Here is a 16,023-nt window from a genome sequence, read left to right as displayed (position 1 = left end):
TGGCGTTACTAACGTGGCCTTCAAATTTATTTGTAATCGTATTTCGAATTAACATGTAGGCCAACTAACCGGCTCATCCAGTTGCCTTGCTTAAAATGGCATAATTGACAGTTAATTTGAAACTTTAAGGACTAAATACGCTATATATATATATATATATATATATATATATATATATATATATATATATATATATATATATATATATATATATATATATATATATACACCGGTCTGTGATAAAAGCAAATTTTTGTTATGCTATAAAAGCAAAAATTTGATATGCTACAGTGTCATTTTCCCTTTTATAATCAATAAATTTCTTTCATACAAATTTAATGACTACATTATATCTTTACAATCTTTCTACTTGACCTTTGGTGAAGTGCAAAAAACGAAAAGTATTTAATGACTATTGTTTTTAGTCACTAAGTCTCTAATATAGTAACCATTATTTTTGTCATTAAGCGTTTGATGTTGTGAACATTATTTTTGCCTTAAAAAAGATTTTTAAAATTTTATTCTATAGTTTAGTAACTACTGAGTGATGTTCATTAATTATAGTATTGGTCAATAAATTTTTGATGTTTCTAAAATTCAGTGACCACTTAATATATGGTGACCAAATGATATTGTTAGTGGCCAGAATTCAAGTCAAAAATATTGGTAACTAATAAGGACTTTTGTTTTAGGGATAATTCTTATAACAAGAGAATATAAATCCTGATGGTAATTCTTATAACAAGAGAAAGTGAGTCCTGATGGCTATAAAAGTTTCAAGAAACAATCTTTTTGATAGTAGATAAAATATTAGATAACATCATTATTAAGAAAATAACAAGACCTAAGATTATTAACAAATTAAGAAAAACAAACAGCTTGTAGGTAGGGGGTCATATTTATACATTGGCATGTGGTGCGAGTAGTGGCTCACATCTGCAAGATAAAAACATAAAAATTTAGATTCAAGATGCTACAAAAAGAGAAAACAAATAAATAAGATATAATGCAATGTTAGTGTTCGTCAATAATCAAACAAAAAATGACCTAGTCATATAGACACTTGAGTGACTAGCCCAATATGAATGTTACCCAAACACAATAACATTGGGAATTAATTATATAAATAAAAAATCATAGTAAATACAATCTTACTAGATTATGAAGTAAATTAACCTTTTGATAATGATTTTAATTCCTTTCAACTAGCATGAACAACAAAAGAACTAGCTAGATTTGAAACTAGCAAAGATTTTTAAAACACCTTTGACTGAAACAGTTTCTTGTTGCAGCTAATTAAGGAAGAAATGCAATTAATTCATAGATATATAAATACAAATTAATTCATCCTAATATACATCAACTTCTCGTGATCACACATGTACTATATTTGTTTATGCATGACTACGAATATTTAACATAGTTTCTTGTAGGACTTACATGTCACTGCTACTGAAAATGATAGATGAAGCAGGTTTCTCGGGTGAGATGCTGAACAATTGTCGAACTATGTATACACATAGGGTAATACTGTGAAAAGGTTCAAATTAAACATTAGCCATATATATATATATATATATATATATATATATATATATATATATATATATATATATATATATATATATATATATATATATATATATATATATATATATATTAATTTACCGCACTCCATGCAATTGAATTTAACATTTATGATTATATCAAAACGTGTAAAATCAAAAATAAGATCATTGATTGCAACAACTTTAGGCCAAATATATAATCTATTATTATTTTCATTCGCAAAACAATATGCAATTATTGTAGCATTCATAAAGAACTGCATACTTTGCATGCCCTTAAGATGCATAATATGTGATGCACTAAGCATGAGACAAAGCGAGGATAATTAATTTATCATATATCGCCTAATTAGCCTTCATTAGCAAAGTGTTTAAAAACGTTAAAAGAAGAAAATAAATTATTTATCCACCACTTTTCTTGGAAAGATGTGAATGGTAATGTAATCACAGAAACGATATGGTTTACAGGGGCAAAAAATAAGAACTACAACTAGGAGGCCGCGAAAAAAAATCAAAACCACCATATAATTAAACATGTGCAATGAAAATAACGACATACAAGATCTAAACTGCACAATTAATATGAAATATTCTAATAACGCTCATCAAGATAGAATTCGTTGCTGCTTATAATTTTTGAAATCCTACTGGATTATCTTTAATAAGATATCTATGCCTTTTTTTTAATCTATGTATGTATAAAAAAATATACACTTAGACTACTTTAATACTGATTATAATATTCACTTTTAGCGACCAAAAAAAATAGTACTTACAGTTTTCTGTTAAGTATTAATGAATCAAAAAGGGTGAACAAAAACATCTGTATGTAAATCATGATACTACTATACAAGTCATTTAATAATGCGAGTGGTTTTTATTTTTTGAACCGGTCCTTTCTAAAAGCCGTCTTATCAAACATCCACATCGTCAAAAAGTAAGAGAACTGCACCATAAAAAAGCTTTACTAGTGCAGTTTACCAAAATCGCATAATTAAAGCATTTTTTGATGTGGTTTCCCAAAACCAAGCCAAAAAATAATGTGGAAACCGCACCAAAAAACAATTAAAACCGCCTCAAAAAATAATTCGCACTAAAAAGCACTGAAACGGACCAAAAACCAATTCACACTAAAAAACATTAAACCACACCATTAATTTTTTGTCTAAAAATTTCATTCGAATTTTTCATTCTTTACGAGATCCTTCCAAATTTGGTTTAAAATTTTCATGTTAAAGTAAGCTACAAGTTGGTTGATCTTTCGAAATTTTCATTTCCCTCCCATATTTTCGTTTTCCTCCTATATTTTCATTTCCCTCTAAAAGTATGTGTGCCATGAAATTGGTTGATCGGAAATATGTAGGAAATGGTGGTCCTTCGATGGTTCTTAGTAAAGGCACGACATTTGTGGCCGGTGTTCACAATGGGTAGTGGTGGAGATGGCAGGTATGCAGACAAACTAACTTTTATTCTTCTTCCTTTTTTTTCTTTTGTTGATTTACGTTTGGTTAGTTTAAGGTGAAATAAGGGTGATGGATCAGAAATATGTAGGAGATGGTGGTACTCTATTGACGGTATTCTCGGTGGTTCTCGGTGGAGATGGCAAGTGGTATAAGGGCGGTATGAGGTGGCGAGATGTATAACTAGAAGAGAAGCAAACTCATGAAGATTTAGGAGTTGTTTTCAAGAAGTAAAGACGGTAAGGGCTGTAAAAGACGATGGTAACTGGGGATGTTGGGTGTTCTTCGTGGCTGTAATGGTGGCTTTCGGCAAAGGTATAGCAGATAGCGATGGTGTCAACCGGTGGTGGTTTATACTCGGTTGGAAAGGATGTCAATGTAGAGATATTCGACGGTGATTAATAGCTATAAAAATGGTGTGGCTTGGTGATTCTTGTGTTCTTGGCAACAAACAGATGGTAGAGATGATGGTGGTTTAAGGGTCGTTTCCGGTGGGATGGTTTTTTTTTGGCGATGTTTGCATTTTTTGGGGCGGTTTTCATCATTTTATGGTGTGGTTTGTATTTTTCCTCTATTATTTTTTTGTGCGGTTTTGACATTTTTTTGAGGCGGTTTTATAACCGCACTATTAAATGAGAGTATTTTTTGATGCGATATTTGTTAGTACGGTTCAGTAACTGCATCAAATAATTATTTTAATCGCATCAACAAATCATTTATGTACTAGTGTGAGACTTTCTTTTCATGTTTTACGAACATTTTGGTAATTTATAGGTATATAATTCGGTTTATTTATGATCACATTATTTACTTCTAGTGAAGCGCCAATGGAAATAATATTGGTTTTTATAAATATTGATTATGTATAGGTTTATCAAATAATATGTCGTTCAACTTAAGAATGAAGAAGTTATTTATACAATAATATAATATATATTAAGAAATATATTAAGAACCCTTATGAAAACAAAAATATATATGCGAAGTAAGTATTATGTCACATTTACGAGATATTACTTCATAGCAGGTGGACTATATATAACATAGGGAGAGAATAACTTATATAATAAAAGACCAAAATGGTTTTTGGCCTAACGTATATACGAAATGGACGGATAAATTTCCTTTGCCGGGCAGATGATGAGGGTTTATGTCTCACTGTACGAAATGTGTAAATTTAGAAGTAATGTGTACGTGTGTAAGGTAATGTGTATGTGTGTAAATTTAAAAGAACTTGTATAATAAAAGGAGAAATAAGATGTATATAGTTTCCTATTTATCAATGCAAGTGAGAAATAAGAAATTGTGTTGGATCGAATAAATACTCACCTCCCAAAAAATAAAAGTGAAATTATCCATAAGGAAGCTCTTATCCAACTTGATTCTTTGTATGCTATCCACACCTGAAAATCTACACTCCATTATTCTTGTTATAGAGAAAAAGTAGTAAAAGGAGTAACTAGTTCTTATATTCTGAAATCTAGGTTCATTTTAAATGCATCAAAATCCGTAAAAGGAAAATTCTGAAATATATATGGATTATAAAATTTAATCGCATCAGAATGAAAGTCACTGGTTTATCTGACCTAAACCCATTGTTGGACGATCATAAAATATAAATATACTGGTTTCATCTTAAGTTTTGCAAAGTGAAAAAATAAAAATTAAAAATACAAGACATATGTGTAACCAACTTAATCATTGACAACATTTGACATAAGAAATATGAATAATGTGAATAAGGTTGGTTCAGGAATATGACAAGCAGAACATAAGGAATTAATAATTATTAATTAAAGAAGCCTTGATTGCCAACAATTTAATAGCTTAAATGTGTATGTCAAGATTACAATTATCAGTCGATGAAAAATAGAGTGAAAAACTTGAAATCGAATCAAAGAAATATTGAACGAATAATTTCAAAGACCATATAATGGAAAATTCAAAGTTGTCTTAAAGCATAAACGTTTGATATCAAAGTCAAGTATATCATGAAGGTAGACATACCGCGAACATCACAGCATGGATATAGAGGTCTATCATGTTTGCTAAGAAGCACCTGTTTGCATTTATTAATTATTAAAGTGACTTTATATTGTATGTGAAGGAAAAAGTAAATAAAGATTGAAATAAAAGGATGCTTACGTACTTTGTAAATGCATCAGCATAGGAGCCCGATATATCTTTAATAAGCGTGTAAATTAAAGCTCCCATCGTCAAAAATGCTAGTGCAGAAAAGATTGCTCTTACAGTTACAACAGGGATCCTCGAGGTGTGTTCCCTAAGCAAAATATTAAATTATATTGAAAATACACGTAATTACTATCTTAACAATTTGTTTGATATGATTCATGCAATCAGTTATAAAAATCAAAGAGAAAACGAGTCAAACCCAATATGTATAGCGTTAACGTAAGAAAGCAAGTAAGAGATGATTTACATTTTTAAATTGAAAAGAGAACATAGAGAAAGAAATAATTAGAGGACGTTAGAATATACATTTTGATGGTCATGGAATATCCTTTATTCTTACCTTGTATGATGTCTCGCCAACACAAAGTATAATGGATTTGTCGAAGATTCTTCACGTGATAACTTGAAGAACTGAACAAGGATGTATCCGATGCTAAGAAGGCTGTAGAAGGTAAAAAAAATATGACTATGACACTAACTCTAACAATTACGTCTATGATATGTAACAGTTCTATCATGTATGCTTGAAAAGAGAAACAAAATATTTTCATGCTTATTAGGGTTATTGGCTCACATATCAAGGCTAGTTGCAGATTTATAGTGCAAATAAGAAAAAATATTCTTAATTAATGCTTGCAAAGTTTCAAATAGAAGCTTCCACTAATTACATCTAGAAGATAGTGCATGAAATAAGAAAAAAATGATTCAAAATTTCATTGCAAAGGGATCAAGAAAAGCATAAAATTCTATATTTTAATAGCTTTGTCAACATGTCTATTAGATTCTCGTTAGTATCCATCTTTTTAATAGAAAACTTTCTTCCAAAACATCCTTTATAAATTGAACCACACATCAATATGCTTTGTCTTATCATTGACCGGATTCTTTTCAAGACATACAGCACTCTTACTATCAAAAATCAAGATATGATTGTAGTTAACTTGGTTATGTGCCCCACCGCCCCTTATAAATAATACAAAATCACACATCATACATACTTATAAAGCTAGCATTTCTTTTTGAATCTCATGCATTTGAAACCCCCATTCTTTTTTCCTTTCACTACATTCATTTGAAACTTTCATGACTTTTCAATTTCTTTATAATAATAATTATAATTTGGTAATTAGGTTAAATAAATATCAAATCTAAAGTGTATTCATATATAAACTAAATTTCAATATTAAAATAATATCTTTAATTCTACTTATAAAATTATGTTTTATAACTTTTAACATATTATACTTAATTTATTACTTTTAATATATTGTTGGATGTAAACCATTATCATTTTAAAGGTATAATTTTTGAACAATTTGTATAAAATACTTAAATCATTAATTAAAATATAACATTATATGATCAACTTAAATATAAATTTATTTAACTTAAACAACCCAAACCTAAAATGTAATCATAAATAGACTAAATTTCAATTTTAAAATAATATTTTTACTTCTATTTATAAAGTTATGTTTTTAAATTTTAACATATTATAATTAATTTATTATATTTAAAATGTTGTTGCATGTAAACCATTATCAGTTTAAAGCTACAATTTTTGAACAGTTTGGACAAAATACTTACATTGTTAATTTAAATATAATATTACAGTGTCAACTTAAAGATAAATTTCAGTTCCACTAAAAAAAACCAAATAATATTTTGTAAATAGTTAAAAGTGATAAATTATAGTGATAAATGCAAAAACTAAATTGTAATATCAGTTTAACTTAAATATTTCCTAAATATATTTATATAATCGTTAAAATTTTTCAAATAAGTAGCTTAAAATAACTTATAATAAAAATAGTTAAAAATAACTTTATATAAATGATTATATTGTTACCTTTAAAATCAAAAAATAATATTTGATGTTTTAAATAATTATAATGATATAAATTAAAATACTAAGCAAATAAATTTTATAAAATTAGTTAAAAATAACAACTATAAATAATATTAAACCATATATAATATTTAATTTTATTGATGTGTAACTCGCGAGTAGAAATCATTCAAACGATTGAGATCATGACGTTATAATAGATTTATATATTATCATATAATTCAAAATAATCAATATATTATATCAAATTAATATACAAATTATTATATCAAATTTAACAATAACGTTAGTGTTATATTTTAAAAAATATATATTCGTAAAGACTTCAACTATATAGGTGTTTCTGCGCAATACAATGTCAACTCAAATATAAATTTCAGTTTCATTTAAAAAACTAAAGAATATTTTGTAAATAATTAAAAGTGATAAATTGTACTGATAAAAGCAAAAACTAAATTGTAATTTCAATTTAAATAAAATATTTCTTAAATATATTTTTATAATCGTTAAAAGTTTCCAAATAGATAGTTTAAAATAACTTACAACAACAATAGTTAAAAACAACTCTATATAAATGATTATATTGTTAGCTTTAAAATAAAAAAACAATGTTTGATATTTTAAATAATTATAATGATAGAAATTAAAACATTAAGCAAATAAATTTTAAAAAAATTAATTAACAATAAAACAACTATAAATAACATCAAATCATATATTATATTTAATTTTATTCATGTGTAACTCGCGGATAGAAGTCATTCAAACGATTGAGATTATGAAGTTATAATAAATGTATATATTATCATATATTTCAAAATAATCAATATATTATATCAATTTAGTATATACAAATTATTATATCAAATTTAACAACAACGTTATTGTTATATTTAAAAAATCACCGCCTATTAGTTTTCGGTGTCCCGCCTTCAATTTTTGGTATCCCGCAAATAAATAAAGTATATAAAAAAAAAAAGTTAAAAAATGAAAATAAATAAAGTATATAAAAAAAAGAAAATAAAAAATGTATATATATTTATAACAAAACCGAAAATAAATAAAGTATACAAAAAACGAAAAATAAAGTTAAAAACCTTTGTGGTGTAATTTTTTGCAAACCCAAGGTACCAAAGTTGAACTTTTTAGAACTGATTTTGTAAAAAAAATTAACCAAATTTACCATAAAGTTCGTTAAGTGGGTTATAGTTATAATTATACAAGAAAGTTGTGGTCATAGCAATAATAAAAAAAAAATATTAGAATTTTTCCAATTACGTGTTAAAAATTTAGGACTTTTATAATATTAGTCTAAATTGTAACCATAACTTATTGGGATTAAAATTCAATAAAAATACCAGAAAATATGGAAATTAGTAAAATGACTCGGTTGTATGCTAGAGAACCAGGTTACATGATCACACAAAAGTGCTCCTGTTTACCAAGAAAGGACCCAGTTTTTTTTTGTAGAAGCCGTGCTATACTAGATTTAATAAGACCTGGTTGTTAAACTGGATTTTATTACTTTTTTTACATATGACTCGGCCATAAGAGACCTAGTTGAAAACCGGGTTCTTATACACATTTTGTAGTAGTGAACAACAAAGTTGAAATTGACAGCTACTTTTTTGAGTAATCTACTATCAAATAAGTCTGGCCAAAGCTTAACATATGGTGGAGTAAGACTCTAACTATACAAGCTCGATTTAATTGATGTTTAAAATGGATAACAATAACATGAGACCTTCGAAGGCAGGTTATTGTTATGTTAGTTCTAATTTCCCTTTCATGATGAGTAATTTAGGCGTACATAAATGATTGAATTTTCAACAACACTATGATAAATTAATAACAATTTATTGGCAAGTGGAGGGAGCGATTTCATTTAGACTACGAGCATCCGCAATATGGAGTTTAATGGAAGTGTTGAATGAGGTGTCATGCCTATTTGTCATTTAATTGATACAAATCCACCATTGTGAAATGTCACATTAGCATTCAATGGATTTGGAGTTCAATGGTCATTGAACTCTTCAATGGGAAAAGGAAAGTCTATAAATCTTTAAATAAATATTTTTTTAATATGTTTAATTGAACTTGGAGAGTTTAATGGATTGTGGGATAAAAATGAATAAAATTATATGGAATAGTGAATGATGATGTGACACTCCTTTGAACTTTATAGAATTCAATGCATTGTGGATGCCCTAAGTAAAGCAAAATCACGGGATCTCATTATCTAAAACAACGGGAGTAATTACCAACTTTGGGAATGCATGAAATGTTTATAATTACAGCCTTTTGCTAGCCTTTATTCAATAAATTCTTAGAAGTTCAAATCAAAATGATCATGTTCAAAATGACGTACAATCAACCTCCATAAGTTGTCTAAAGGTCCTCTAAACAACGAATTGATCACCCAATTTAGTGCATATCCATTTTTTGATGTGAAATGCAAAAAATGATTCCAAAAAATTGAAACAGAAAATAAACGGAAAGAAGATTACCTTCCGAGAAAATACATCGAAAGAGTGAAAATAATTGTCTTGATCCACCCTGATTCCTTGTAGAAAAACCACGCCTAAAAATAACCAACAAACAACAAAATGGTAGTTTATATATTTGATTAAAACAATTCGTGTAGAAATATATTCTGTTGTAATGCAAATGATAGATATAATATGCACGATGAAAGTAGTGATCTAGTTTTACTCAATGTGCATCAATAATCGAATATTCGAAAAAGTATGAGTTTCTAAATCCAAGTGTCCATATGTTCGATGTATCCTTTTTTAATATATATATATATATATATATATATATATATATATATATATATATATATATATATATATATATATATATATACTAGTTTATAACCTGTGAAAATCACGGTTATAAAATTAACTAAACTTTTATAATAAAAACTCAAAATTATTAATCAATTATTTTAAATAAATTATTAATTAAAAGATATGTTTATTAGTTATGTGAAATTATAATTGTCGATTCAAATAAATATTTAAAATAAATTTTTAATATATTAGACATTTTTTTATTTGTGAATTAATGAAAACAATAATATATAACTTAAAATTTAAAATAAAGAATAAATATATTGACAAATAGCATCACATTAATAAGTAGATTTAATAAATTTAAAATGAAGAAATAATAGACTGACAAGTGGCAACACATTAATTAAAATATCTAATATGGTGATACATGGGAAAAGATCTACTCTTTTATTAGTATATGAAGATATGGAATGGTTATTTGGAAAACAAAGAAAAAAAACCTAAAAAAACCCTAAAAATCATAAAAATACATAAAACAAATACTTAGAGATTACATAACTTTTTTTTAAATTTTTTATAAAAAAAAATCACAGGTTTTTTAATAAACTCGCTGAAAAAAAATCATTTTTTTTTCAATATTTTAAAAAAAAATCTCAAAAAAAAAATGAACGAATTTATTTAAAAACATACGAATTTTTCATAAAAAAATTTAAAAAAGAAAGTTTTGTGATCTGTAATTATTTTTTTATGCATTTTTATGATTTTTAGAGTTATTTGTTTTCCATAGAACCCAAACATATATATATATATATATATATATATATATATATATATATATATATATATATATATATATATATATATATATATATTGGATCTATTGAGATTAAAATAAAATAGAGATCTTCATATTCAACATCAGCCATGTATTTCACATTTGCCGCTCTAACCCTCCGGAGTACCGACACGACAAGCCTGGTATAATCATAAATGATTATATAGAGCCGTCCGTTCCTTTGTCCTCCGCCACCATCCCCATCACCATAACCGTCACTGCCACCGTCATTACCACCACCTCTAACACCAATCAACCCCACCATAGTCACTTCCGTTACTTATACCACAACCACCTCTTCTATACCACTGTCATAATCATTTATGATTACTCAATCTGTAAACAGACATATATGTATAATTATTTATGATTAGGTTTATACGTATAAATATGTATAATACTATATGATTATACTTCTCTACTGTATAATCATTTATGATTAGGCATACGTTGTTGCTGCCAGTACGCTGTAGCATTAGAGCGGCAAATGAGAAATATGTGGCTGAAGTTGAATCTCAAGATCTCTACTTTTCTTTTAATATCAAGTTAACCCTCACCTATATATATATATATATATATATATATATATATATATATATATATATATATATATATATATATATGTGTGTGTGTGTGTGTGTGTGTGTGTGTGTGAGGGTTCATTTGAGACCATTCTAATTTTGTGAGACCGTGAGATAAAATCTAAAAATAATTTTAAAATGCAAATTAAATGGAAAAATCCAAAAATTCTTTTTTTAAATATTATTTTCGGAACTTGAATTAACTAAAAAAAATAAAAAAAAAATCCCATTTTTTTTTTTGAAAAATACGTGAAATATTCTAAATGGAATATTACACTGACATATTTTAAAAAAATAATTTTAAAATGCAAAATAAATGGAAAAATCTAAAAATTCTTTTTTTACATTTTATTTTCGGAACTTGAATTAACTAAAAAAAATAAAAATAAATAAAAAAAATCCTATTTTTTTTTTAAAAATACGTGAAATATTCTAAATAGAATATTACACTGTACATGTTCTAAAAATAATTTTAAAATGCAAAATAAATGGAAAAATCAAAAAATTCTTTTTTTAAATATTATTTTCGGAACTTGAATTAACTAAAAAAAATTAAAAATAAATAAATAAATGCGTCTCACGGTCTCACAAAATTAGGCTGTCTCACATGAACCAAACCCTATATATATATATATATATATATATATATATATATATATATATATATATATATATATATATATATATATATAGGACAGAGTTATTGTGCGGACTAAAAAATTTGTAAAAATTTGCGAACTCGTAATCAACTCATCAGTTTTAAACACAAAAAGCACCGATCTTCTCCATATGGTGCATCTAAGTGATATCCAGGTTAAAAAAAATATTTGATAATTTTTTTTCAAAATTTGCATGTATGCACAATCAACAGTTGTACGGACTACTGATGAGCACAATCCGCAGCCATATGTATTGCTGATTGTGCTCATCAACAGTCGTACAAAAAATAAAAAATAAAATAAAATAAAATCATTAAATCTTTTTTTTAGCTTATATATGTCTTAAATGCACCTTTTTGAGAAGATCGTTGTTTTTTATGTTGAAAAATGATGAGTTGATTATAAGTTCGAAAGTTCTCACAAATCTTAGGGTTCTCAAAAGAACCTCTGTGTGTGTGTATATATATATATATATATATATATATATATATATATATATATATATATATATATATATATATATATATCAAATTGGATGTAGGAAATCATAAACCAACAAAATAAATGTGAAAACAAACATTAAGAGTGGATTAAGAGCATCTCCAACCTACTCCTATTTTCAATTATTTCCCCCCCCCCCCCTCCCCCCATTCCTCTCCAACCCTACTTCATTTATTCCCACATTTTAGGGGAAATGAATAGTATAACACTAAATATGTTGTTATACTATTCATTTCCCCCAAAATGATGATGAACTTTGAGTTGTCGATTTTAGTCACTATTTTTATATATTTATACATTTTTGGTATTTTATCTACTAATTATAATTTAAATGTGATATTTAATGCTTATAATATTGTGTTATATATTAAATTATACTAATTAATTATAAATATAAAGTTTTTTTTTGTTTATCAAAATTCATATTAAAGTTTAAATACATATTGAAAGTTTAAAACACGATAACTATTTTACAAAAGCTTATAATTAAGTGTTATAAATATAATCTTATTTCTTTAATATCATTGTAATGAAAAAAAATATTGATTATATATTTGTTAAAACCAAATTAATAGAAGGTGTGTGTTTGACAATTTATATAAGTTAGAAGGATTGAATATACTTTTTGGGGGTAAAAAATAGAATTTGTTTGGAGATGAAAAACTATTTTCCCCATTTTTAACTCTATTTTTGGAGAAAAAATGGAAATGGGTTGGAGATTGTCTACAGTACACTTATTAGCTCAGTCGGTGGACTGTTCACATAATTCCAGCAAAATACTATGTTAGAACACTTTTATAGGTCTTTTGTGTGTTTTACAAGCCACTAGGTTGTAAACGAGCCAAGCCCGAGCCTAACCAAGCTCGAGCTCGACTTGTTTAATTTCGAGGAATCTCAGGCTCGAGCTCGATTCGAGTCTTAAAATGAAGCTCGAACTCGGATCATGATCAATTTAGTGTGCTCGCGAGCCTAAATAAGCATATATATATATATATATATATATATATATATATATATATATATATATATATATATATATATATATATATATATATATATATATATATATATATATATATATATATATATATATATATATATATATATATATATATATATATATATGCTCGTTTAAGCTCTCTTTCAGGCTCGCGGGTCAATTAATTGAAGCTCGGCTCGAGTTCGTTTAATAAACGAGCATCATATTTAGGCTCGAGCTCGACTCAAGTTCGTTTAATTCGATCTCGAGTCGAGCTATTAACAAGTCGATCTCGAGTAGCTCGGCTCAATTACACACGTACAAGCCACCATATTTGTACGGAAAAATAGGACATTAGTATGGTCATGTTAGGTCTAAATTTTTGATTTTAAGGGTTGTGAGTTTTAATACTTCCTTGGTTTATATATCCATTCTTTTCGAGTTAATTCATAGAACATATAGATGTCGATTTAGAATTCTTATATTTTGGTTAATCTTTTAATCAATTTGACATTTACATGTAATTATATATTGATTTTTGTAACTATTTGAAAAAGGTATTTGGACCCTTTGTAAATTTATTTGACATAAATCAATAATTTTTAAAAATATTTTATGTTTAAATGGTAGAGTTAATACTAAAATTAAAATTAAAAATAAGTTCAACATACTAAAAATCAAATTAATAATGATTAGCTACTTGGAAGTTGAATGGTTGTGTATATTTTAAATCATTATGGTGCAAAAAATCAATAATTTAAGTATATTTTAGGTGGAAAATTGAGGAGTTATTCATAAATTTAAAATTACAAAAGAGTTTAATATATATAAAAAAAAATAAAAAAAAATAAAAAAAAAAAAAAAAAAAAACAAACAAATTGACCATAGTAAATTAGTTGGAAGGTGTTGAATATATCTTCATCCCCTAAAATGCTGAGGGTTCAAGACAAAATGAGTGGTATAGGAATATCATTTAGCACAAAATGAGTGATATCTTCATCCCCTCTAACCAGTGATGTAGGTTCCAAAATGGATATGAAGTAAAAAATATGTCATGTATTACAATATATCATAGATAGTAGATTGTTTAAGTTTAACATTATATATTAATTAATTAACAAATTATATATGTTATATTAATAGTTAATACGTGGTAGCATTTTAAAGATAATATTTTACATTTAATTTAAATAAATAAATTAAATATTTATGTTAGAAAGTGAAGACTTAACATTAAAATTAGAATAATGATGGAGTTTAATTTATTAACTAAAAGAAAATATTAAAAATTTTAGAAATTTGAAATGAATATGGTTAGAATATTTTGAGATCTATTATAATAGATAGATACATAGATATTAACATAATTTAAAACAAAATTTTATTAAAGAATTTGATAAAAATAAAATAGTAATTTCAAATTTTATATGAATAAAAATGAAAATACAAGAACCAAACATAAAAAATTCAAATCCGTCTCAAAACGAATATATTTGGACTAAATTTGAATATTTATGTTGTTTAGTGTAAAAGGAAATTATTTTTCAATGATCAAGTTGGTTATTAGTGTTCTTTGTGTTGCTGCCTTTGATTAATTCTATACCAACTCTTAAGAGCAAAAAGCTAATGACTGAAAAACTCAATACTAATGATAGAACATGCTTACGCCCATAACAACAGTATATACGGAAAACTCCATCAGGATCTTCACCCCCCACCTGCAATAAATTTAACAAAAACATTACTACACGGGAAACTGAATAAGAAGCAAAAACATCAACCGTTACTTCAGTCTTAAATTTCTCTTCGTATATATGATTGAAAATTCATACCAATAAAATAAAAGGTTAATTGAGATAGATAATTATTGAAAACAATGTTATAGAGAAATCCGTTCATAATATTACGCTTGTAATTTACCTGGCGCTGAAGTCAAAACATGAAATATAACCGTCAACAGCAAATAGGTTAGCAAACGCAGCGACCATCACAAACAACAATACGATCATCAACGCCCTCACCGCCACTCCCATGGATGCTGCTGACGCCATTATTGCTCCAATATATGTGTTAGAAGCACGTCAACTTTTAGAGTCCATATGGTTTGGATGATGAATGATTAATCTATATATGTAGCAATTTAATCGGGTATTTGTTTATTTTCGGTGGGTATCATAGTTCATAGTTTATGGCAATTGGCAAGTGCTGACGGATTTTCGTTTATATGTAATTTGGTTGACATTTTATTAATTTAACTCCTATACATTAAAAAAAATATATTGTTGTAGAAGAAAAATATAGTCTTATTTATGGGATTACTTAAAAGATATATATTGTTGTAGAAGAAAACTATACTCTTATTTACATATTTACATTTTGAGTAAATTAAAAACAACATTTAAGTTGTAGATATTTGTGATGCAAATGAAATACTTGGATTTAATATGCCTTCTATAATAAATTCATTCGGTTTTTTTTTCTTTCAAAAAATAAATCTAAAATAACTAAATTATTTAAAATTTAATTCTTTACAAAATGAACACAATCATGAAAACTTGAATTTATATTTATTTTTTATTCAAAAACCCAGGAATTTTTTT

The 16,023-nt window shown here is 26.3% G+C and overlaps 1 protein-coding gene across 1 annotated transcript; it reads right to left on the bottom strand.

Annotated features, from left to right (window-relative positions):
• Positions 1 to 679: 679 nt before the first annotated feature.
• On the bottom strand, positions 680 to 15,554 carry LOC111921475 (uncharacterized). The gene is made up of 9 exons (XM_023917056.3): positions 15,344 to 15,554; positions 15,090 to 15,141; positions 9,578 to 9,651; positions 5,562 to 5,663; positions 5,178 to 5,309; positions 5,036 to 5,087; positions 4,358 to 4,431; positions 1,441 to 1,530; positions 680 to 936 (listed from the first exon to the last, which is right to left on the bottom strand). Exons 1-9 carry the CDS (start codon positions 15,472 to 15,474, stop codon positions 900 to 902), a joined length of 744 nt encoding a protein of 247 aa, XP_023772824.1. The 5' UTR covers positions 15,475 to 15,554; the 3' UTR covers positions 680 to 899.
• Positions 15,555 to 16,023: the final 469 nt, after the last annotated feature.

This window comes from Lactuca sativa, chromosome 1 (genome assembly GCF_002870075.4).
Source record: "Lactuca sativa cultivar Salinas chromosome 1, Lsat_Salinas_v11, whole genome shotgun sequence".
In the NCBI taxonomy this organism is placed as follows: domain Eukaryota; kingdom Viridiplantae; phylum Streptophyta; class Magnoliopsida; order Asterales; family Asteraceae; genus Lactuca; species Lactuca sativa.
Note: the sequence above shows the minus strand (reverse complement) of the source record. Positions and strands in the feature narration are given on the sequence as shown.

Excerpts from the sequence above, each read along its gene's own strand:
- LOC111921475 (XM_023917056.3), bottom strand. The coding sequence starts at position 15,474 with ATGGCGTCAGCAGCATCCATGGGAGTGGCGGTGAGGGCGTTGATGATC. Across the intron at positions 5,088-5,177 it reads TATGCTGATGCATTTACAAA|GTGCTTCTTAGCAAACATGA; the intron begins GTACGTAAGCAT and ends AAATGCAAACAG. Across the intron at positions 1,531-4,357 it reads TCACTTTTATTTTTTGGGAG|TATTACCCTATGTGTATACA; the intron begins GTGAGTATTTAT and ends ACCTTTTCACAG.